Here is a 26,943-nt window from a genome sequence, read left to right as displayed (position 1 = left end):
ACTGCATTTACTGTGTGAAAACTTCTTGATAGGCCCGCTCTGCTAACTGAGGTATTTCATCAAGTGAGCAGCAGGATCGTATTTCAAAAAAAATATCTGCTTGAAAAGGTTTATTAGACCTTTTTCTTAACAAAGAGAGATCATTTCTTCAGAGAGTCGATTAAATCTTAAAATACACTTTTCCTCGCCATTTTAAACCTTCTCCTACTGATTTTTGGAATTGTTAACACATGAGATAAGATTTAAGTTCAAAACCTAGGAAAAAAATCTATAGGAATTGCAAAAAATGAACGTTACAAAAACAAAAGGAACATTTATCAAGGAGCATAGGTCGATAATGTCGTTAGTCATTTAACTAATGAAAGAAAGAAGTCCGCTAGGCTATGTTTAAAGGATACAAGGGCTTACTGGTACTAAAGATCTCTAGTTCGATTCCAGGCCAAGTAAGTTTATAATTGACAACATACTACGACATATTAAAAAAAAAAACATATTATGTCATATTTTCTACTAAAATGCCATTCTATCGTTTGATCATAGTTTATATGCTTTCAGAACCACAGCATTTTCCAAATATGATATTAAGTAGTACTATTACATATCACATCAACATTCTAAATATACAAAATGGTACATACATATGGATCGTGTCACCAGGTTTACCAGCTACTGAATATCTATACGCAATGTGGGGATAGTCGCATTCAAAGTCAACTTCCTATCTTCTGTCATTAAGCAGCGCCTCTCTGGCTTCAGCGGGTAACAAAGTTTACAGGTGCCATGAGCTCACTGTAAGCTGCTATCACTTCCTTTCCTGCACACTACTAAGGCTTCATTATAACAAATTAAATCGAGTCAATCTTTTACTTCATTTTTCGAGTTTTTGCCAAGAATTGCCTCGTTTGGCCGCACTGTGCGACTCTGCAACATGTGATGCTGTCCATGAACTGATCCTTGAGGGCAGGCGAATATCAGAAAAAAAACAGCCCAGATGGGTGTGTATTGAGTTTATCATCAGCAGTATACTGGACATGTGCTTTTTTTTTTTTTTTTTTTTTTTTTTTTTTTTTTTTTTTTTTTAAAGCAAAGTGAGTACCGAAATGGTTAAACAGTGATCAGATGAAGGAACGAATCGGAGTATCCAAGGCAGTTCTGGCCCATTTTGAGGCTAGTTCTGCAAATTTTGCAGCTCGACAGCCAATGGAGTGGCGCCATTTCGGGTCTCTGCCGCGGAAATGATTCTGGACTGAGACATCAGTTGAGACAAATACGATACTCTACTACCTACTTCGTCACCGGAAAGTATTATGCTAACCTATTGAACCAGCTGCACGAGGTATTCGAGGTATTAAGACGAAACGCTGAGGAAAACTGTCCAAAGGAATTCTGATTTTGCACAAGTGCCCAGCTCACACGTCCTATATTGTGACTGTCAAAGTGAATACCTTGGAATTCTAATTGTCGCACCATTCCGCATATTCACCTGACCTGGCTCTTTTTCATCATTTGTTCTTTAACATGAAAGAACACCTCAAGGGACATAATTCTGACGACACTTCCGACATCTAATATGCTGCGAAGAATTAGTTTCAGGCCCAACAAACGAATTTTATTTGCAAGGGTTAGAAAGAGCTGCAACATCGCTATACCAAGTGCATCGACTAGTCGAATAGAGGGAATATCCTGGAGTATGATTTGCCGCGGAATTCCCTATTACGGTACAAGAACGCTAACTGTTCACTTACTATCCGACTATTGATGCCAAATATTACTTTTAAACTTACCTCCGTAAGAAGCGACGCTGCTTCTGGTGAAACATACTCCGGAATACTTAGGATTGTATGACTGTGGATACCACCTGGATGGCAGGATAGCAAAGTCTGTCAATGAAGTAAAATAGCACAATCAACATAACACACAAAATATATGATATTTAACAAGCAGCACAAATATCTGAACAAATTGCATACATATTTTGCACATTACATCACAGTTAGGTGTATTTTCCGACTGATGTTACATCATTAAATCATAACTACATTGTAAATCATTAAATCACGTGCTTTAGTGCAAAAAATTAAGAGCTGTTCACATTTCATAACTTTTTTTTTTTCTTTTTAATCTAATATCTGAAAATCGATTTTCGGTTTCGGTTTCAAAACCTGGAAACTAATAAAATGGTTTCACAACCCAACAACAACTGGCAATTTTGGTTATCTGACCATTACAAAAATACTTTCACGCACATAAGGGTGCTCCTTATTATCATTCTCCTAGTTCTTGAAACATTTCCTACGTAATCAATGTCCTAGGTACTTCTCCCGGAAATTTACAGCGAGTGTATTAATGTACCATATCCTATAGAAGAAAATGGACACTTATACTCACCTATGTAACTATATAATGTGATAAACCCTCATTAAAGGGGATAAATTAGGTTTAAAAAAAAATCTCGAAATTTTGAATTTTTGGCAATTTTATACCTATGAAAGGGAACGAATTGGATCACTCAAATTTATAGTGGTATATATTAGGATCCCAAAGAGCATTTACCAAATTTTATTTTTTGACAATTCTCAAATTTAAGGAGTAGTCCTATGTACCCCTGCCAAAATTTAGGGAGTGGGCCAAGGTATCCCTGCCAAACTCTTGAGTGGCATTGACCCCTATGACGTCATATCACGTGATCAGGTCACGTGATGTCCCTCAGCCAATTAGAGCTGATTAAGCCATAAACCCACCACTATTCTAGGAACAAAGTTACAAGGGATTGCATATTTGACTTTTCAAAAGCTTTATGTTACAAATCAGCTTAGGTATGTATTACACTTAAATCATTTATATGCTTTCCAATAGACCAATATCTACATTTATTGTCACGATTACAGCAGCAACTATTACTCACACAAATTATTATATATGCCAAGCAAATCTCTCCTACAAAGTGAAATCATTGGTTTTAAGCTTTTGAATTTCACAAACTAGTAAGCTTTGATGACATATACATCAATAATGGTTACTGAATGGGGCACCAAGACCACTGACGCATGTGAAAATGCTTTCTGGTCCAACAACACCACATATGATTCTCACGAGGAATCGGTCCCAAGTTTAAATAACCGATTTGGCTGGGGTCCGGATATGTTACGGGAGACCAAAGTAGGAGACACGTATTTTGGAGTTTGGGCCCATACGCAGAAATTTCCGAAATATGGGGCCCCAAAGTGGCCCTACATGCTAGAACTAGGAAGCGAATGACGTTACTTGTACACAACCGATTTGGCTGGGGTCCGGATATGGCTATTATAAGCCCAAGTCGAAGACATGTAGTTTTTCTTCCGACCAAACTTGACAGGCCGGCAAACTTTACTTCCGCCACTCTGCCAGGTTTCCTGACAACACACGCCGTATCGATGAAATATTAATGTTCACTCTCTTGCACAAAAATGTTCCGCCCGGTTTCCACACATCCTAGCCATAGAAATACACGCGAAAAACGCAAACATTCTTTCCCCCCGTTGACACCCTCGTGGTCAGCACATCCCCTCTCGATGGCTCGTGCCAGCTGAAAATCTGTTCAGAATTGCATGGGTACCACATACGCCAACTTCAGGACCTTATTGAAAATCTAGCAATATGGGACCCTGTATATTCGACATTCGTTTTTCTGGGACCTAAGAACAAACACAAGTCTCATACTTTTGGATATATTGCAACATATTCCAACCCAAGCCAACATTCTGTACCTGTAAGGTCATTCGCTTCCTAGTTATAGCATGTAGGGCCATTTTGGAGCCCCATATTTCGGAAATTTCTGCGTATGGGCCCAAACGCCAAAATACGTGTCTCCTACTTTGGTCTTCCGTAACACATATCCGGACCCCAGCCATAATGGTTGTGTACAAGTAACGTCATTCGCTCCTAGTTATAGCATGTAGGGCCACTTTGGGGCCCCACATTTCGGAAATTTCTGCGTATGGGCCCAAACGCCAAAATACGTGTCTCCTACTTTGGTCTCCCGTAACACATATCCGGACCTCAGCCAAATCGGTTGTTTTGGTTTGACTTGGGACCGTTTCCTCGTCAGCTGAGAAGGAGAGAGCCCTACCTTCAGGAAGATTCCACGGAATCTGTTTTATTTATTTATTCTTTTATTTTATTTTTGTATGTATGTTCTTCAGGTCTACCAAAGTTCCAGCAATCGATGGACAATTAATGAAAAATTCGCGGAACCAATTTGTTCCTTACCAATGATAAAGATAACTCGAAGGACTGCAACTGGAAGTGTCCGTTTGGAACAGTATTTCGAACGATATGCTTGTCACTCTAAGGTATATATTGAATAGTAATCGGCAAGCTTAAGTTCCCATTAGCCTAGGATTACCATATCAATATTATCGAATGCCAGACATTCTTTGAGTAAAAGCCTGAGTTTTCACTTTATATATATTGCACTACTTCGTGTGTACGGTAGCAATAACGTCAAAAATAAATAAATAAATAAATAAATAAATAAATAAATAAATAAATAAAATAATAATAATAAATTCCTTACATTTGAATTCTCTTCTTTTGAAAGCCATATTGGTGTGAAAAACACGTAGAAGATTTTTATGAAGACTTACATAATTTTGTGCTCGTCTGTAGAAACTTGGCCCGCTTCTAACAGGCTCTTAAGAAAACACTCAAAAATATTACTGTTATATACTCCTATTTCGTAATAAGTTGGTTAAGTGTTTACAATTCCATGGTAAGTTAAAGAAGTGTGTAATGATCGAAGTTTATCGTACAATTAACGTTTAATGTAGGTTCAAGATCATAACAGTATCTTCACAAAGTGCCTGTTACAACTGAGCAAGATTTCTACAAACTACTCCATAATTACCGGAATCTTCATACAAATCTTCTGCATAGGTTTTTCAGAGCAACCAACTTTCAATAGAAGACAATTTTAGTGCAAGGAATTTATGTAATCATATTAACCACTAACAAGGTTTTTGACCTCATCACTGTCTACCGTGCACACGAAATAGTGCAAGTTACAATTCTAAGAAGTGAGGTTGAGTTCCAAGTAAGTTGTCCAGTTTTGCTGAGGAAGGTGTTAGGACGCACGAAATAGTATAGTTAAAGTCCATGAAATATTAAACGCAGTAAATAAAAAGAGTACGTTTACAAAGTATAGATAATACTAGAGACGACCAGAGAGATAACAGCTGTTTGGATAGTGATATATAATTTTTTTAAGTGGTTCATAGAACTGTCATGTAGATGGTATTAGAGAGTAGCTATACTTCTCAAACAGTATTGAACAGAAAAACTGATAATTTTAGGTTTTCTAATATGCTTTTAAAAATATTCAAACAATTAGTGGATGTTATTGCCTTGTTTTCACAGCAACGCCATCTCTACAATAATTTTATAAACATTCAAATCGTGCACATCGCTGTTCATCTGGTTTATCTGTGTTGATACTAAACAGCACAATATCACTTACCTTTCCTGTCAGCAGTTCGAAAAGAAGTGCACCAAAGCTCCACCAGTCTGCAGCGCTAGTAACTTCAAAGATATCGCTCACTTCAGGAGCAGCATAAAGGCTTTCTGTTGCCTCATTATTAACTACTGCATCCACACCACACCACTGGCACATGTATGTTAATAATATATGACCCTTCTCTCCAAGAAGAATATTGTCTGGCCGTAAGTCTCTACAAAATCAAGAAGAAAACAATGCATAGTGACTGAACATACGGAATACATTATAATATAAATGGAACATATGGAACACATTATACTAATTATGTAAAAACTAACCTGATTAATGTTCCTTTTTTAAAAAATTTATTCGAGTTCCAGTAATCTTAAATCAGCCCGAAGAGTGCCTGTGGGATATACTGCCAATATCGGATAAAATTCTTTAAAAAGGAACATTATTCAGGTTAGTTTTTGATATATTAAAATAAAATAAAATAAATAAATAACATGTAAAAGTACGGATTTGTAGGTAGAAGAATGATTTCTATTCTGCAAAGAAAAATAAACGAGTTAAATAATTTTCCAACTGAAGTACTTAATGCAAAAATAAAACAGCCTCTTTTTAATACCTTTTGGTTAGTCCTACAAGCTGAAGTGTTCGTTTTTCGTATCTTTAAATATTTAATGTAACATCCTTTAGGTTAAAGGAAGTGAATGATTATGAAAGAATCGTGGAATGAAATTTTTGATTTTAACGTCCTACGATTATGACCATTATGCTAAGGAAGACTATGATTAAAGCAAGTGAATGATGATGAAAAATTGGTGGAGTGAGAAAGTGGGAGGAAACAGGACTACCGCAAGAAAACCCACGAGCACGATGTTGTCTACCACAAACTTACTTGGCCGGGGATCGAACCAAGGAGCCCATGCACTCTACTACTGAGCCACTACGTCCCCGAATGGTGGAATGAGAATGTGAGAGGAATGGAGAACCCTAAGAAAACTCATAAACTCTCGTAGCCTAGGATTGAACCAAGATATCTTCACATCAATCGTTCTTCGTCTGGTCATAGAAATACGACTAGTGGACAATATTGGAACTACACAATCCTTTGGGTTCTGACTCAAATATATCTTTTGTACTCAAAATTGGTAAATATCCACACACCATTTCATAAATCTTCCCTCCTACAAGAGTTCCGGTCTTTTTTAAAAAAGAAGAAGAAAGTCAAAATCGAGACGTAACTACATTGCTTTTCAGCAGGGAGAGGAGAAAATTATACGAAAACCACACTTCTTTGAACTGTTGAACAAATAAGCACCAAGATATGGAAGGTTTTTGTCTCAGCAAATATGAAAATAAATTTGATATAGAGAAGCAGAGGGGGGGAAAAGGAAGGATATGAAGATATTTTATCATTATGATGTGCTTCATTCATCGATTGGACATTGTTAGTAGTAGGAAATTAGGTTAGCACTAACAGCACTAGCACTAGCAGAAAAATAGCACTAGCCAGAAGAAAAGGAGGACGAGAGTTTTTGATGTTGTAAGAAACAGGTGTTGATTTTGAGTTTAGACAGATTGAAGTTTAGTTAATTGATAAATAGTACATGGAACTTGAAGGAAGTTAGACGTAGAGAGGAATTAGATAAAAGAGAATTAGCAGAAATGAGAAATGATTGATAGAAGTGAAGTAAGGAGTTTGTAAGGGTTGTAATTGTACTTGTGTAAAAGTAACAATAAATAGCTGAAGGCAAGAAACATATGGAGGCATTGGACGCTCGTATGTTAGGAGAGATATGTTTGTAAACTATCTCAGGAGATAATAAATTAGCGGGAACCTAACCTAACAGTTGTGTGAATTAGAGAACTTAACCTAAATAAGGATTAAGTATTATTAGATATAGGACACTAAATTTTGTATGAGAGCTTCTTGCTACAATACGAATATCACACTCAGTTACACGTTCTGAAAACTTCACTCCAAAAATTATTATTACACGTATTGAATCGTTGAACATATATGCAAAATATATGATATGTGGGGTCCTTGCTTCATAGGAAACGAAACTGTTATTTACACACAGGGTTGATGTAGTGCAAAGGAGCGTGGTGGTGATGCTTTCAAACAACCAAACTAAAGATGTTGACTTTCCCTAACCATTTCCATAAAACGGAGGAGTATACTGTTTTTATCTGGAGAACAGCTACATGTGGATCTTAACGGAAAGTCACTTAAGTATGACAATGGGGAAATTCGTGTTGGAGAGGTTACGATTTTCATGGAATTGGGAGAGTCTAGCGTCTCTAGTTATATGAGATTTACCCAGGTCTCAGCTTCGGGAAAGGGGCGCTTTAGAAAATTTCATTTCATGAGGTAGTACAAACTTCCATGAAACGGAATTACATTCGTGGGTATGAGAAATCCATTTTAGATAGGCCTAAATTTTGGGATGAATTCGGGAAAATTCATTTTAGGAGGGAAGCTGCGATTTCGCTAATTATTTTCATAAAATAGGATCTATCAGTATAGGGAGCGAGAACTCCAAGAACACAAACTTGTATCAGTTAAGTTTCCTGAGTCAGTATCTTTCAAATGCTTTCCATTAATCTACTTTCCTATTATGAGAAAAACGGACACTTCTGCTGAAAATTGTAGCTACAAAATACACTAAATTAAGGATAAGGATTCATAACTCAATCTTACTTGGAATATGGAAACTTCAATTTTAACCCTATGCTTGATACGAAATTACACTGAAAGGTAAAAACGCCACAATCCGGAATTGTTACACAAATTATGTTTGTGTTTTAAGACGACTTCAAGGAACACTCACCTCTATGTTTCCTAATGATAGATATTTGTAAATTGCACAACTTCGTTCTTTACAGTTTGAGCACTTGAATCAAGAGGGTTTGAATGTAATATGGTAATTCTGCTATGTGGAAAGCAGTTATTTATTGAGGAGCACATAAAAAATAATAATCTGTGATTATATAAGTCAGCTAGCTATAAACATCGAAGTCTGTTCTACATGTTTCCTTACGTTGATTTTCTTTCAACTTTGGAGTTTTACGTTAACATTTCTAGGGATTCCAATAAATAAATAAATAAATAAATAAAGTGAAGAGGAAACGGAACATTAAAAATTCGCAATCTGTTGCTCCCAGACGAAAGAGACTGGGTAAGTCTTTGAAATGTAACAGATGATTATTCATAAATATATGTCTTTAGAAAACATTAGGGTTGGATGTTCAAAATATAAATAAAAGTTTCTTACGTTCTGCAAGTAACTTTAAGGAGTCATTGACTTATACCCTGCCAGAGGACACTGCCAAAACTGAAAAAGCTGGTATGGAATTCTAGGACCAGAGCATGTACCTCTATGTTTGGGTGGGCAATCTTGTTTCCTTTCATGGGTAAAAAGAAATTGCAAAAAACGTAACTTTCGAAGGTTTCCGACTTCTTATGTTCTCTTTGATGAGGTCTTATTACCTTATATGGTTATATGGGTGTGTGCAGGGTACATTCTCTTTAATAGGGCATTCCCAATTTACGGGGTGGTCCAGATACCCTTCCCAAAATTTAAGAAGGGAGCATCAATGTACCCATATCTTATGAAAAGAAATAGACCCCTATACTCATCTATGTAGTCATATCTTCGCATGAGAACCAGAGGAACATAACTCCATTTTCGTAGGTTTACATGCGAAAGGACAAAAATATTATTTTCTTAGAAAGATGTGTTTTTAATAATTGAGCTACAATAGAACAGATGATCGACAAGGAGAACAGTTGGCCTTTCGTTCCATTTACATCAAATGATGCTTTCAAAATTATGTCCAAACATGAAGAAAACAAAACCCCCCATTTTTGGAGTTCCCGTTCCTCTGGTTTTCGTGCGACGATATAATGTAATAGGGCTCATCTCATGAAAGGGGATAAATTACGTCTAAAATCTCCCGATTTTAATTTTTGCCAATTGTCTCTCCCAAAATTTAAAGGGAGGGCCTATGCACTCTTGATCATGGCCCCTGAGCCAGGGACCCAAGAGCACAAAAGTTGGATCAAGTGGCGCCATTACTACTTCCATATTTTGTATTGTTTAATTTGTGTGTGTATAAATCTTTGTTTGTTTGTTTGTAGTATTGTAAAATGCAAATAATATGCTGCTTTAAAGGCATAGTCTACTTCATATATATATATATATATATATATATATTCCTGTAGGTAAAGTAGTTATGTTCGCTTGATTTTAAGTGTTCAGAAATGTACATTTTATATACTTCAAATTTTGATAATTCAGGCTTTTTTTCTTGTACCCTTGGACTTCGAATTAAAAAGATTTCGCTATATATATATATATATATATATATATATATATATATATATATATATATATCAGCTGAAACAGGGGTATTTATATTATTCTAATAAAATTTAATGTCAAAATAGCTTATCAAATACAATAAAATAACGTACTTGCATATAATGCCCCACTGATGTAACGTTTCAATACAAATAACTAATTCGGCAGCCCACACACGAACACTAGCCTCTGGCAATCGAGGCTGAGGCATATCAATCATAGATTGTAATCGTGAAACAGGGCGACTTGGTTCAAAACTTCCTGAAGCGGTTCTGGCTCTTCCTTCAAACATGTCCTGCAAAAATATATGGAAATGCGTTAATGATTATATAAATACATTTAGGATTACGAACTATTTTTCTGAATAAAACATGATATAATCTTGATAAATAATTAAGACATGATACTTTCAATATCATTACGATCCTTATTTAATCGTGGATTTCAACCTATTAATATTCTGAATTAGTATTAGAATTTTGTGGTGTTTCTTCTTTGAAATCTTTGTTGGATGCTTTAGAACTCGCATTTTTGTTAATCTGATTAGGGGGAAGGCGGCGTTGAGCGTAGTTTACACCCACATTCCAAAACAATGTAATGTTAATCTACTTAGAGAGAAGAAGACGTTAAGCGTAGTTTATACACATTCCAAAATAATGTAATACTTTTTGTCAATAAAGTCCTGGAAAAATAATATATACGCAAAATCATGTTTAGGATAGGAGACCAAAAGGAAACCCTATCAATTTAGTAGTTCTACACGGAGATGCAGAACACTAGATTATGTGCAAATAAAAACATTTTTAACATGATTCTACAGCAGGTATGTGAATGGTATGACACACAAGAATGTATCTACATAGATAGTATACAAAAGTAGCTCTGGCATGACAACCATATGCATTTATTTAGCGTAGTTTGGAACTTGATCCACAGGAGGATGCGGGGTATTTCGTTGTCAATACCTTAAGAATGTTTCAATCAAATAGGGATCAGTGATACGCCGAAAGGGAGCCATAGGAAATGGAAAGAAGCGGGGATGAAAATCCTCGCTGGCAATCAAAGAGAATTTTAGAACTACACATAATATGAGTCTATCAGTTTTGCTATACAAAAAGTTGCTTCACCCCTTTCAAATATAAATATAAGTAAAAATAAATAAAACTTTGCGTCCCCTTGCCCCCTGACATCGTCTCTTAATGGGGCTGTGAATACAAAGGCTTGAAATAGAAGCGTTAAGTATCAGTAGTAGTGGCCCCGTTATGGCCGAATGACTCATCCTCACTCTCTTTCATGACCGGGGTGAAAGGTCAATGACCTTAGCCCGGGGTCAATGACCGAGGGGTACCTAGGACCACCCCCTCTAAATTTTGGCAGGGGTACATAGGACCACCCCCCTTAAATTTTGGAAATTGCCAAATCTAAAAATTTGGTATGGTAGCCTAGGACCATAGTATGTACCTCTATCAGTATTGGGTGTCTATGTCGTTCCCTTTCATGGGTAAAAAATTGCCAAAAAGTCAAATTTCGGGGTTTTTTGACCTAATTTATCCCCTTGGATGAGGTGTTATTACCTTATATAGTTATATGGGCGTATACAGGGGTTCATTACCTTTCATAAGACATGGGTACATTAATGCACCCCTTGAAAAATTTGGGAGGGGTACCTTGGCCCACCCCTTAAATTTTGGAAATTGCCCAATTTAAACATTGGGTATTTTAGTACTGGACCCTAATATGTATTATGATAAATTTGGATGGTCCACCTCGTTCCCTTCTAGGGGTACAAAATTGCCAAAATATAAACGTAAGCAATACGTAGTACCACGTGTTTGGTTTTTGGTCGATTTTATCTCCTTGGATGAGGTCCTATTACCTTATATGGTTATATGGTCATGTATAGGGTCCATTACCTTTCATAAGATATGGGTATATTTGTGCGCTCCTTTAAAAATTTGGGAGGGGTACTTTGGCCCACCCCTTAAATTTTGGAAATTGCTCATTTTATATATTTGGTATTATAGTACTGGACCCTAACATGTATTATAATAAATTTGGGTGGTCCACTTCGTTCCCTTTTAGGGGTACAAAATTGCCAAAATATAAACGTAAGCAATACGTTGTACCACGTGTTTGGTTTCGACCCAAGTTATCCCCTTGGATGAGGTCCTATTACCTTATATGGTTATATGGTCATGTATAGGGGTCCATTCCGTTTCATAACATATGGGTATATTGGTGCACCTCTTTAAAAATTTGGGAGGGGTACTTTGGCCCACCCCTTAAATTTTAGAAATTGCCCATTTTATATATTTGGTATTATAGTACTGGACCCTAACATGTATTATGATAAATTTGGGTGGTCCACCTCGTTCCCTTTCATGGGTACGAAATTTCCAAATTGTTAGTACAACCACGTGTTTCGTTTTGACCTAATTTATTCCCTTGGATGAGGTTCTATTACCTTATATGGTTATATGGTCATGTATAGGGGTCTATTACCTATCATAAGACATAGGTACATTTGTGCACCCCTTTAAATTTTTGGGAGGGGTACCTTGGCCCACCCCTTTAATTTTGGAAATTACCCATTTAATATATTTGGTATTATAGTATAGGACCCTAATAGAGATTACTATAAATTTGGTTGGTCCACCTCGTTCCCTTCTAGGGGTACAAAATTGCCAAAATATAAACGTAAGCAATACGTTATACCACGTGTTTGGTTTTTGGTTGATTTTATTCTCTTTGATGAGGTGTTATTACCTTATATGTTCACATGAGCGTATACAGGAGTCTATTACCTTTCATAAGACATGGGTATATTGATGCACCCCTTGAAAAATTTGGGAGGGGTACCTTGGCCCACCCCTTTAATTTTGGAAATTACCCATTTAATATATTTGGTATTATAGTATAGGACCCTAATAGAGATTACTATAAATTTGGTTGGTCCACCTCGTTCCCTTCTAGGGGTACAAAATTGCCAAAATATAAACGTAAGCAATACGTTATACCACGTGTTTGGTTTTTGGTTGATTTTATTCTCTTTGATGAGGTGTTATTACCTTATATGTTCACATGAGCGTATACAGGAGTCTATTACCTTTCATAAGACATGGGTATATTGATGCACCCCGGGAGGGGTACCTTGGCCCAACCCTTTAATTTTGGAAATTACTTAATTTCATCATGTGGTGTCATAGTACTGGATCCTAATATGTATCATGATAAATTTGGATGGTCCACCTCGTTCCCTTTTAGGGGTACAAAATTGCCAAATTTTAGTACAACCACGTGTTTGGTCTTTTGACCTAATTTATCTCCTTGATGAGGTCCTATTACATCATATAGTTATATGGTCATGTATAGGGGTCCATTCCCTATCATAAGACATAGGTACATTTGTGCACCCCCGGGAGGGGTACTTTGGCCCACCCCTTTAATTTTGGAAATTGCCCCTTTTTACATGTTTGGTATTATAGTATAGAACCCTAATATATATTACTATAAATTTGGGTGGTTTACCACGTTTCCTTTGATGGGTACGAAATTGCCAAATTTTAGTACAACCACGTGTTTGGTTTTGGCTCAATTTATCCCCTTGGATGAGGTCCTATTACCTTATATGGTTATATGATCATGTATAGGGGTCCATTCCATATCCCCTTAAATTTTGGAAATTTTCCAATTTAAGCATTCGGTATCATAGTACATGACCTCAACATGTATCATGATAAATTTGGGTGGTCCATCTTGTTCCCTTTCATGGGTAAAAATTACTAAAATATAAACATAAGCAATATGTTGTACCATGCGTTTGGTTTTTGGCCCAATTTCTTCCCTTTGATGGGGTTCTATTACCTTATATGGTTATATGGTCATGTATATGGGTTCATTTCCTATCATAAGACATGGGTACATTGACGCACCCCTTGAAAAATTTGGGAGGGGTATCTTGACTCATCCACTCGGTTTTAGAAATTGTTTTAATATAAGCATTTGGTATCATAGTACAGGACTTCAATATGTACCACTATAAATTTGGATGGTCCACATTGTTCCCTTTCATGGGTAAAGAACTACCAAAAATCGAATTTCGGAGGTTATTGACACCTATTTAGCACGTTATATGGTTTATTACCTTTATATGTTTATGTTCCCTTTTAAATTTGGGAATTATCAAATAACAAAATTCGGTAAACGTTTTCTAGGACCCATTGGTGTTCCTCTTATGGCCAAATATTCAAAATTTAAATGTTATTGACCGGCTTTATTATTGAATAAGTACAGGATTTATTACTTTTTTCATAAGACACAGGTGTATTTGTGTACCAATCTTTACTTTTGGGAGGGGTACATTTCTTATTGTCATATCAATAATTGGTAATTGTTCTTTGGGTAAATCATTATGATCACGTGATCAGTTATTGACCTATGATGGGATTAGGAGTCCAGGACATTGGTACATTGAAACTTTGTAGGATAATTTGAGAATGCGTCATTGGTATTGATTATTACAGCCAAATATAAACGTAAGCAATACGATGTACCACGTGATTGACCTTGATGAGGTAGTGTACAGGGATACATAGCTAACCTTATTGAATCTTATTACTCATAGTCTTAAGGGAATACATGCTACAACACTGGCAAAGTTATTGTTGATGCAATTTGATTGGTTGATCACTATCTTTCGTGCAATCTGATTGGCTGATCACTATCTTTCGTGCAATCTGATTGGTTGCTGATTTTCAAATCTTTGCTGCATTCAGTTTTTAAGTTTTGTTTAACATTTAAAAATCTTGGTTTCGTTCAACATTTTGGACTCACTGATAAATATGATCAAAACCGTTTATTTGTTAATCGAATAGTTAAAAACCGGATAAAGTTTGACGGTTAACCGTGAAACGTAAAATTTTTTTAGTTTGAAATTTTTTGTTTTAATTTTTTTTGTTTCAGAATTTTGTTTGAAATTTGTTTCAAAATTTTTTGTTTGAAAATTTTTTTGTTTGAAATTTTTTGTTGCAAAATTTTTTGAAATTTTTTTGTTTAAAATTTTTTGTTCGAAATTTTTGTTTTGAAATTTTTCGTTTCAGAATTTTGTTTGAAAATTTTTTTTGTAAATTTTTTGTTTGAAATTTTTTTCGTTTCAAATTTTTGTTTAAAATTTTTGTTTGAAATTTTTTTGTTTCAAAATTTTGTTTGAATTTCTTTCGTTTGAAATTTTTTTCGTTTCAAAATTTTGTTTCAAAGATTTTTGTTTGAAATTTTTTGTTTCAAAGTTTGGTTTGACATTTTTAAAGTTTGTGCACTCATTAGTAAAGAACCGGAACTGTTTAGAACTAAAACCTCTGGCAACATTGTGGTGCAATAGTACACGTTAGAACATGGTGCAATAGTACACGTCAGAATATGGGGTTGTACTTGAAATGAAAAAAACACAATTCATTGAAATGGATCATTTTATTACACTCCACATACATCCATACCAGATAGTGGTTCTGGATATTGTCGATACAATGTATTTTGAACTTCTTGCACTAGTTTGTCTTTAGCGTATAATTTTAATTCCAATTGAAGTCTTTTAAGGTCTATTGCGATATCAATTGGTGAAAACTCAATGTCCATTTGATCACAAATAAACTGTTTATCAATACAGGTATGCACCCACGAACGATGTTGACAATATCTAGATACATGTTGTACGATATGCATGACACATTTTTGAAGGAATATACTTGTTTTGTTGCACACTTCCACTGCATGTTTCACACACTGAAATACGCTGATGAATTTGTTCCATTCTGTTTGTGTTAGATACACCATGTTGCGAGGGACATGAAATGTACTCTTTTTACGTAACAGCACCATCTTCTCTTCGAGGACCACTTCATGATTTGAGCCTAATGATTTGACTATGGTCACATTTAGCTCATCGTTCATTTGGTCGATTCGTGCCATTCTTCACAGGTCAGTTGTACACCAAATTGTTCTGCTTTGCCCAATCGAATCACTGGTTCAAATGTTCTAGCACTGATACCAATCATCACATGTTTTGTTTATTGGATAATAGCTTGCGAAGATGAATTCTTTATCGTTAGAAGTACACATCTTTCCTCCTGAAAAGCACTTGCTCAAATGATTTCACGGTATTGGTTGATTTATAGAACTACGGCTGACGTCATGTGCTGACGTTTGAATTCATGGTTTCATCACAGTTGCTGACGTCATGCTGACCAACCACATTCATACAACTATGTCTAACGTGCTAATTCATGATTTTGCTGACGAATCTGGCTGTGTACTAAATTCAAACTGATGACTTCGACCCAAGAATCCTTTGTAACATAAAGATACAGATCCAGTATTTAAGAAACGCAGCAGTTCTTCTTGTTTTGATGCTTCCATGGGTAAATATCTTGCTGGTAAAATTATATTCTTATCATTTTCAAGCTTCACTACGATTCTTAATCCAAACTTTGTAGGGATCATTTAAGATTCTATAAGGTACATTCTGTTGTAAATCAGTAATCTTGGTAAATGATTTCATCACATCACGCGTGTTTAGAAACTGCAGACAAGTAGCCATGATGATGTTATCATGAATACTAACGCGAACGATGATGCAAAACTGATGACGTTTCATTATCATGTTCTGACGTGTACTATTGCACCACAATGTTGCCAGAGGTTTTAGTTCTAAACAGTTCCGGTTCTTTACTAATGAGTGCACAAACTTTAAAAATGTCAAACCAAACTTTGAAACAAAAAATTTCAAACAAAAATCTTTGAAACAAAATTTTGAAACGAAAAAAATTTCAAACGAAAGAAATTCAAACAAAATTTTGAAACAAAAAAATTTCAAACAAAAATTTTAAACAAAAATTTGAAACGAAAAAAATTTCAAACAAAAAATTTACAAAAAAAAATTTTCAAACAAAATTCTGAAACGAAAAATTTCAAAACAAAAATTTCGAACAAAAAATTTTAAACAAAAAAATTTCAAACAAAATTTTGCAACAAAAAATTTTAAACAAAAAAATTTTCAAACAAAAAATTTTGAAACAAATTTCAAACAAAATTCTGAAACAAAAAAAATTAAAACAAAAAATTTCAAACTAAAAAAATTTTACGTTTCACGGTTAACCGTCAAACTTTATCCGGTTTTTAACTATTCGATTAACAAATAAACGGTTTTGATCATATTTATCAGTGAGTCCAAAATGTTGAACGAAACCAAGATTTTTAAATGTTAAACAAAACTTAAAAACTGAATGCAGCAAAGATTTGAAAATCAGCAACCAATCAGATTGCACGAAAGATAGTGATCAGCCAATCAGATTGCACGAAAGATAGTGATCAACCAATCAAATTGCATCAACAATAACTTTGCCAGTGTTGTAGCATGTATTCCCTTAAGACTATGAGTAATAAGATTCAATAAGGTTAGCTATGTATCCCTGTACACTACCTCATCAAGGTCAATCACGTGGTACATCGTATTGCTTACGTTTATATTTGGCTGTAATAATCAATACCAATGACGCATTCTCAAATTATCCTACAAAGTTTCAATGTACCAATGTCCTGGACTCCTAATCCCATCATAGGTCAATAACTGATCACGTGATCATAATGATTTACCCAAAGAACAATTACCAATTATTGATATGACAATAAGAAATGTACCCCTCCCAAAAGTAAAGATTGGTACACAAATACACCTGTGTCTTATGAAAAAAGTAATAAATCCTGTACTTATTCAATAATAAAGCCGGTCAATAACATTTAAATTTTGAATATTTGGCCATAAGAGGAACACCAATGGGTCCTAGAAAACGTTTACCGAATTTTGTTATTTGATAATTCCCAAATTTAAAAGGGAACATAAACATATAAAGGTAATAAACCATATAACGTGCTAAATAGGTGTCAATAACCTCCGAAATTCGATTTTTGGTAGTTCTTTACCCATGAAAGGGAACAATGTGGACCATCCAAATTTATAGTGGTACATATTGAAGTCCTGTACTATGATACCAAATGCTTATATTAAAACAATTTCTAAAACCGAGTGGATGAGTCAAGATACCCCTCCCAAATTTTTCAAGGGGTGCGTCAATGTACCCATGTCTTATGATAGGAAATGAACCCATATACATGACCATATAACCATATAAGGTAATAGAACCCCATCAAAGGGAAGAAATTGGGCCAAAAACCAAACGCATGGTACAACATATTGCTTATGTTTATATTTTAGTAATTTTTACCCATGAAAGGGAACAAGATGGACCACCCAAATTTATCATGATACATGTTGAGGTCATGTACTATGATACCGAATGCTTAAATTGGAAAATTTCCAAAATTTAAGGGGATATGGAATGGACCCCTATACATGATCATATAACCATATAAGGTAATAGGACCTCATCCAAGGGGATAAATTGAGCCAAAACCAAACACGTGGTTGTACTAAAATTTGGCAATTTCGTACCCATCAAAGGAAACGAGGTGGACCATCCAAATTTATCATGATACATATTAGGATCCAGTACTATGACACCACATGATGAAATTAAGTAATTTCCAAAATTAAAGGGTTGGGCCAAGGTACCCCTCCCGGGGTGCATCAATATACCCATGTCTTATGAAAGGTAATAGACTCCTGTATACGCTCATGTGAACATATAAGGTAATAACACCTCATCAAAGAGAATAAAATCAACCAAAAACCAAACACGTGGTATAACGTATTGCTTACGTTTATATTTTGGCAATTTTGTACCCCTAGAAGGGAACGAGGTGGACCAACCAAATTTATAGTAATCTCTATTAGGGTCCTATACTATAATACCAAATATATTAAATGGGTAATTTCCAAAATTAAAGGGGTGGGCCAAGGTACCCCTCCCAAATTTTTCAAGGGGTGCATCAATATACCCATGTCTTATGAAAGGTAATAGACTCCTGTATACGCTCATGTGAACATATAAGGTAATAACACCTCATCAAAGAGAATAAAATCAACCAAAAACCAAACACGTGGTATAACGTATTGCTTACGTTTATATTTTGGCAATTTTGTACCCCTAGAAGGGAACGAGGTGGACCAACCAAATTTATAGTAATCTCTATTAGGGTCCTATACTATAATACCAAATATATTAAATGGGTAATTTCCAAAATTAAAGGGGTGGGCCAAGGTACCCCTCCCAAAAATTTAAAGGGGTGCACAAATGTACCTATGTCTTATGATAGGTAATAGACCCCTATACATGACCATATAACCATATAAGGTAATAGAACCTCATCCAAGGGAATAAATTAGGTCAAAACGAAACACGTGGTTGTACTAACAATTTGGAAATTTCGTACCCATGAAAGGGAACGAGGTGGACCACCCAAATTTATCATAATACATGTTAGGGTCCAGTACTATAATACCAAATATATAAAATGGGCAATTTCTAAAATTTAAGGGGTGGGCCAAAGTACCCCTCCCAAATTTTTAAAGAGGTGCACCAATATACCCATATGTTATGAAACGGAATGGACCCCTATACATGACCATATAACCATATAAGGTAATAGGACCTCATCCAAGGGGATAACTTGGGTCGAAACCAAACACGTGGTACAACGTATTGCTTACGTTTATATTTTGGCAATTTTGTACCCCTAAAAGGGAACGAAGTGGACCACCCAAATTTATTATAATACATGTTAGGGTCCAGTACTATAATACCAAATATATAAAATGAGCAATTTCCAAAATTTAAGGGGTGGGCCAAAGTACCCCTCCCAAATTTTTAAAGGAGCGCACAAATATACCCATATCTTATGAAAGGTAATGGACCCTATACATGACCATATAACCATATAAGGTAATAGGACCTCATCCAAGGAGATAAAATCGACCAAAAACCAAACACGTGGTACTACGTATTGCTTACGTTTATATTTTGGCAATTTTGTACCCCTAGAAGGGAACGAGGTGGACCATCCAAATTTATCATAATACATATTAGGGTCCAGTACTAAAATACCCAATGTTTAAATTGGGCAATTTCCAAAATTTAAGGGGTGGGCCAAGGTACCCCTCCCAAATTTTTCAAGGGGTGCATTAATGTACCCATGTCTTATGAAAGGTAATGAACCCCTGTATACGCCCATATAACTATATAAGGTAATAACACCTCATCCAAGGGGATAAATTAGGTCAAAAAACCCCGAAATTTGACTTTTTGGCAATTTTTTACCCATGAAAGGGAACGACATAGACACCCAATACTGATAGAGGTACATACTATGGTCCTAGGCTACCATACCAAATTTTTAGATTTGGCAATTTCCAAAATTTAAGGGGGGTGGTCCTATGTACCCCTGCCAAAATTTAGGGGGTGGGCCAAGGTACCCCTGCCAAAATTTAGAGGGGGTGGTCCTAGGTACCCCTCGGTCATTGACCCCGGGCTAAGGTCATTGACCTTTCACCCCGGTCATGAAAGAGAGTGAGGATGAGTCATTCGGCCATAACGGGGCCACTACTACTGTATCGATGCTGTGACTAAGCATCATATTTGACTGACCAGAGTTTCACGAAATGTAGAGTTAATATTAGAAAATTTCTACAGAGCGTGAGGAGAGATGCGCGATTTAGGGATGCACTTAAGCTTAGAAAAGTAAATTACATTATATAAAATTGCTTAACTTATGTATTCATGATTGTCAGCCGGCGAGTTCCAAGAATGGGTCTCGAAAAAATACTGAAACCATAGGGCTACAATTAATGATTATTACATATAAAAATAGTATACTCACATCACAGCTAAACCTCCTTTCCAGTCTTGACCTCGACTGTGACGTCACAGAGCGCCTTCTTCCAGACGAATTTCTTCTTTCTTTTTTCTTTCTTGAACTCCCTGAGAGATCCTCCGATTTACATTTCTTAATAGACTTTGACGCCTTTGTCCTGCAAGGACTTTCACTGCTAACAGAACAGTCTTTTTCACCTTTATCACAGATACCTATTTCGACGCTGTCTTTGGAATTTAATGGATTCACAGTCACCACCAGAGGACCTTCATCGGCCAACTGCAAAATATCACTAGTTTCCTTAATATCGCGAGGTACAACTGAAACCGGATGACTAGACACATCAATTTTTGGACAGTTGTTTGATGTGGTTACCGTATCAACTGTGCCTTGGATAAGCTCAACTGGTTCACAATTATTCTCGTTATTCTTAATGTCTTCAAACACAATTGATTCACTTTTCTGTAAAGTCTCGTTCACCGATTCTAACAATTTCTGAGCATTCTGAACTAGGTCTTTTGTGTCTATTTTCTCCAAATTTCTCCACGAAATACCCACATCAGCTGAATACTGTTGTACAGAAAAGAAATCTTGATTTTCCATTGAATTACGCGGACATTCAGCATCACCGCCACCTTTTCTGTCATTGGCCAGAATTCTACTACTTTCTACCTCCTTATTTTCTCCTGTAACTTCATCGGAACTACCCTGATTCCACGAACTGCGGTTACTGTTAACCTGGTCTTGTTTATTGTTACTGTTATCTGCATCTCCGCTACCTCCTTTCAAAAATATAAACGGTTTCTTAATTGCAGATGATGTGTACTCACGAATTAGTTCTAAATAACTATTAGCATGATCTGAGTTTGACAATGTTTCGCTTTCTTCTGCACCTGGGTAGGAACGTGGTGTACATTTTTCTCTGATACTATTTAAATGATCGGTTGAACGCAAGTCTTTGTTCTTAACATTTTCCTTATTTGTTACGCCGTTATCTAAAAGTTTCTTCCCTAAATAAGCATTGCCTTTCATTCCCACTAAACTGTTGTCATGGATTGATGCATTCCAAAAGAACGGATTTCCTGTTTTGCTTGGACTCATCGGTGCAGACTGGAAATACGAGCTAACATGGTCCCATAGCTTTCCACCGCTAGAAAATAATAACAATGAACTATTTATGAGTGGGACAAATACTTAACAAGAATTTATTACAGCAACACATTTAATTTTATGTTATCTAAGTACAGAATATTTACTGTTTCAACTAGAGTTCCATTACCAATAATAAACTATATTACATACTTGTGACTACAAAGTTATTTGTGAACGACAGTTGTAGACCTTCCCTGCTAGTTTAGTGGCTATTGCATGTATTTGGTTCATCAGATTCCGTGTTTAATTCTCCGTAGGGGGGAGGGGGAATTGTATGCATTGTACGGTGGTTCGGATTCCACTTTAAGTTGTAGGTCCACATCTCATACTGCCTCGGTGCTGAAAAGCAATACTAAGCTTCAACACATTTTTGGATAAAATGCATTCAAGTGTAGAAAATAAGAACCCCACATTATTTTTTAAAATATATATATATATGATGCTGGGTGCAATCATTCAATCTTTCTGCCAGCTACACTTATTACACAGACTACTACGAGGGATGATCAAAGAAAGTTACAAAACCTAAAACTTTTATATTACTCACTGTAAGTTAACGAAAATTTATTTGTAACTTAATAACATGTCTATCTTGGTGCAGGTTTGAAGATTTCGGATTCTGATCATGTATATATCCGAGAAGCGGACATTAAAAACGACGACTCGTCTGGAAAATTGGTCAAAGAGGTCAGTGGTGCAGTTCCTGTGGACCAAAAACACTACATCTGCTGACATCCATAGACAGATTGTAGAGGTGTATGGAGACGGCTAAATTTCAAAATAACATGTAGAGAAGTGATATTGCGCCTTCAAAGAAAGACGGACTAATATTGTTAATGACTAGAGACCGGATGTTAGGCAAAATGCCTATTCTTTAATATTAAAGATATGATCAAACATAACGTTTTAAAGTTTATATGGGGGGTTATAGTTTCAATTTAAGCCAATTTTATTTTGCCTATTTTGCCTATTTCGACCTTTACTGCCTAAATAATTGCTTTAGTGCCTAATGTTGCCTATTCTATGCATTTTCTTCAAATTAAGCCTTCATTGGGAAAAATGTAATTTATATAACATAAATAATACACACATATATGTGTATATTAGGTGTTTGTAAACACAAGCACGTAGTACGTTGCAATATATATATACAGAGTGAACTTCAAAGATGTGCACATACTTCGGGAAGTGATTAGTGATATCAAAAGAAGACAAACAGTCCTCGTGTATTTTTTTCATATTTCGTGTCATGTACAAGTGACAGAGTGCCAACTTGGAATCGAAAATCGAATCCTGACAATTGGAACGAAACCGAAAGATGTGCGCATACTTCGAGAGGTGATTCGTAACATGAAAAGAAGACAAAAAGTCCTCTTGAATGTCACGAATCACCTCCCGAAGTATGTGCACACCTTTATGTCTCGTTCCGATTGTCAGGATTTGATTTTGGATTCCAAGTTCGCCCCCTTGTCACTCCGACACGACGTGGAATTCGACAACATGCAAGAGGACTTTTTGTCTTCTTTTGATGTTATGAATCACCTCTTGACGTATGTGCACATCTTTCCGGTTCTCCCAGTATATATGGAATGCATAACAAGCTTTGTTTTTATATAGGGCCTATACAATAAAAGAAGATATTAACAAAGAAGTATGTTTCTATTTTCTTTGAACATTATCTATGACTTGAATCTAGTTTTTAATTATATTGAGTATTTATCTTCATTATTTCGAGTTACATTTTAGTGCCTATTTTACTGCCTATTTTTTAAATTTTTAGTGCCTATTTGCCTGCCTATTTTCCAGGTTTTTAGTGCATAAACATCCGGTCTCTATTAATGACAATCCTGGACACAGCGGAAGACCCACTACTTCACCCCTTCTACAGCCCTGATCTAGCCCCGGTGACTTTCACCTTTTTCCTGTTCTAAAGCAACAAATAGTTGGCCACCATTATTTGACATGTGATTGTGTCAAAACCACTGCCTCACGGTGGCTACGAGAACTTGACGTGAATTTCTATGCAAATGGTGTAGAAAACTGTATCTGCCGTTGTGATACGCGATTGAACCAAAACTGTGATTACATCGAGTGCTCTCTATCATCAGGTGTGTTGATCTTCCAGCTATGTCTTACACAAAATAGGCTTTGTAACTTTTTTTTTTTTTTTTTTTTTCGATCATCCCTCTTACTACTCTACAAATCAATCTTTGCTTCAGAATTATAACACACAAATTCTGTATTAACTTCAATAGTTAGGTTTACATCATTATGAAACAGAACTTATAAAAATGAATATATTACCTGGCATGCTGCAATAATAGGAACACAGCGGTATCAGTTTCAAAATACTGATACATCTGCACCATGTAAGGCACACTCCGAGGTACAACTGAGAATTTGGATATATTAATAGGACACGACGACTTGTGTAAAACCTGAAATCAGAGAGAGAGAGAGAGAGAAAAGAATAAAATAATATTTTAATATATTGATGACTACAATTACTATGATCATTATTAACCTCTTTACATTATCTAATAACATGGGTACAGTGAATTTTCGCTTGAACAATACGTTGACGGAATACTTCTTATACTCAATGTCTACAAAGTTGATAAATTGAAATTCAACCATCGCATGTTTTGAAATTTTTAAATTCCAGTGAGTAAACATTTAACAACGGAACTGTTTTTTATGTTGATTTTGCACAAAAGGCTCTACTGATTTAGAAACTCTTTCCAACGCAGCATTCCCGTCCAATAGTAGTAGCACTTTCTGAGTAAAATATTTGTGAGAATATACCTAACTAAAAAATGTCCAATCTGTTCATCTTATTATCGAAAGAAATGCACTTCATTTCTTTCGACAAAATAAAATAAATTCTACTTTTGGTATTCTATCCATGTTTTATTTAATTTAACTTATTTTTCAAATACACTAACCGTATATCTTCATCATTAGATCATTTTCCGCACAAGAACCTTACATAATTTCTTTATGTGATGTACAGAGTTACCTTCTTTAAGTATGCTAATTTATCTCACCCATACTCTTTTCACCTTTTCAAAATATTTGTTAATCAAATAATAATAATTCCTTGGATAATGATTTAGTATATATGTCTGCGCTGGGTTCGTGTCTCCAAAACGAACCACAGTCACGTTTAGGTCTAAGGATTGTGAGGACCAGGGCAGATGTTCAACTTCACGCCCACGCAGCAGCTTTCAAATATTCAAATTTTAAAATTCCTGCTTACTTTCTTCTTATTTATTTGAATTACACCATATCATGCCAATAATATTCGATACTAAGGTACGTCAGATGTGCATTGACGTCCACATTACTTGTGTAATTACTTCTCTAGAAGCCTCCAAAGTTTGGATGTTTATGATATTGTAGTGTTCTTAATTTGCAACACTGAAGAATTGCCGTGGTTTTATACGTTTTTTTATAAATATGTTCATTTGAAATACGTAATAATCTGCCATGGCATTTGAAAAATATAAGATGCTGGGTTGGCAACACTGTTAACCTGGTGACATGGCAGGGTATCTCAATGTCTCCCTGCTGATATTCGCATCTTGGAAAATTTCAGCGTTTCCTGTTTGTTACCTTAAAAGTTATAAGGTGTTTCAAGATAAATGTCCATCTATATACACTTTACATATACAGTGTTCAGCAAAAAGACCTTCCGTATTTGGCCAGAGCTCTGTGTAAGTTGTGGTGAGGATTGAGATGCAAGGACTCGGAAAAAAACCGTCTGTTTTGAAAAAAAACTCGTTTTTTTCTGCTTCGCTTTTTTGCTTGGAAAATTTTGGGCTTTTTTCAAAATTCTGCTTTACATTGATAAAGCAGACGTTGTTTCGTTTCTCTACAATACAAAAGCTCATTTACTTAGTAGCTGATGCAGATATTAATACAAAACCTCAAAAATGAACCATGAACTGGTTTAGAATCGGGAAAGTAACGAATTTTCTGTTCATGGATCATATGCGTAATAAACTATTCATTAAAGTGGAGCGAAAAAATAAAATTTTCGAGTATCGAATTCTAATAGAGCTCAAAAGTTGCGTATTCGCATGCTAATCAATGGAAAAATAACGAAAAAATCCGTTTGTACCTTCAGTTTGCGTAAACGGCCTAAAGTTTGAAAAAATGACAAAAAACTCCAACATTTATCTTTACGCGAAAAAAAATCAGATTTTCGAGTACCGAATTCTAATGGTGCTCAAAAGTTGGGTATTTGATTGCTAATTAATGAGAAAATAACGAAAATAATCACACTTTCTATCTTCAGTTTGCGCAAATAGCCTAAAGTTTGAAAAAAAAATGACAAAAACACCAAAATTTACCTTTACGCAAGAAATTTACAATTACTTTTTTTATTATTATTATTATCTCTATAGCGTCTAAGTGCTTTATTTCAGTTATGTGAGGTCATGTTTGTTAATTGAGTGATTTTATAATTTTCATAATGATTTTGCAGCTCTTCGCCCATTTCTAATCGTTTTTTCCCCTTGAAATGGTCCAGAACTCACCACGAGGAGGTGGCTGCAATTCGAGTTCCAACCACCTCCTATCAATTAGGATGTGCTAAATTATATTGATTTAATCAAGGACGCTGTGTTAAATTCAGATTTTTTAAATCAAATTTTGGCATTGTATCTTGAGAGCAAAGTCGCTACCTCTGTTTCCTTGTGCGCACACTTTTCCTGCAGATTCTATAACAAGTTTGACACATCTTTCAACTTCCTTGGTATGGCATGGAAAATTTAAGAAGTCAAACTTATGAGCAGATTTGTCATTCATAAGGGAGTGTGTTTGTTGTCAAGCTTTCGAGCATTGGTCGAGGCAACAGCTTACATTTTCTCCTATCTATCAGCTCACTATAGTTTGTGGCATCAAAATTTATTGAAGTTGCCATAGAAGTTCTAACAGAGCAATTCAGATAGGACAGTGTGCTCCAGATGTGGCTATAAGAGATCCTGGACGTCTCAGTTACTTCCGATGAGTGACATGTGCAAACCGAGTCTTCGGTTGTACGTTTCTCAAACAAACCCTACAAACGAACTCAAAGTGCTTGTAAACTACATTATAAATACATATGCTCCTATCTAATTC

The 26,943-nt window shown here is 35.6% G+C and overlaps 1 protein-coding gene across 2 annotated transcripts in view; it reads right to left on the bottom strand.

Annotated features, from left to right (window-relative positions):
* LOC145664015 (ribosomal protein S6 kinase delta-1) overlaps positions 1–26,943 on the bottom strand; it is a 74,863-nt gene that overhangs the window by 11,520 nt on the left and 36,400 nt on the right. For both annotated transcript variants that reach the window (XM_081730304.1, XM_081730305.1), the window contains exons 10-14: positions 24,124–24,257; positions 20,674–21,817; positions 9,960–10,141; positions 5,495–5,705; positions 1,785–1,880 (exon numbers count right to left, since the gene is read on the bottom strand). In XM_081730304.1, coding sequence (XP_081586430.1) covers positions 1,785–1,880; positions 5,495–5,705; positions 9,960–10,141; positions 20,674–21,817; positions 24,124–24,257 — 1,767 coding nt within the window. The remainder of the gene's footprint in view (positions 1–1,784; positions 1,881–5,494; positions 5,706–9,959; positions 10,142–20,673; positions 21,818–24,123; positions 24,258–26,943) is intronic.

This window comes from Thermobia domestica, chromosome 11, assembly GCF_964235325.1.
Source record: "Thermobia domestica chromosome 11, izTheDome1.hap1.1, whole genome shotgun sequence".
NCBI lineage: Eukaryota > Metazoa > Arthropoda > Insecta > Zygentoma > Lepismatidae > Thermobia > Thermobia domestica.
Note: the sequence above shows the minus strand (reverse complement) of the source record. Positions and strands in the feature narration are given on the sequence as shown.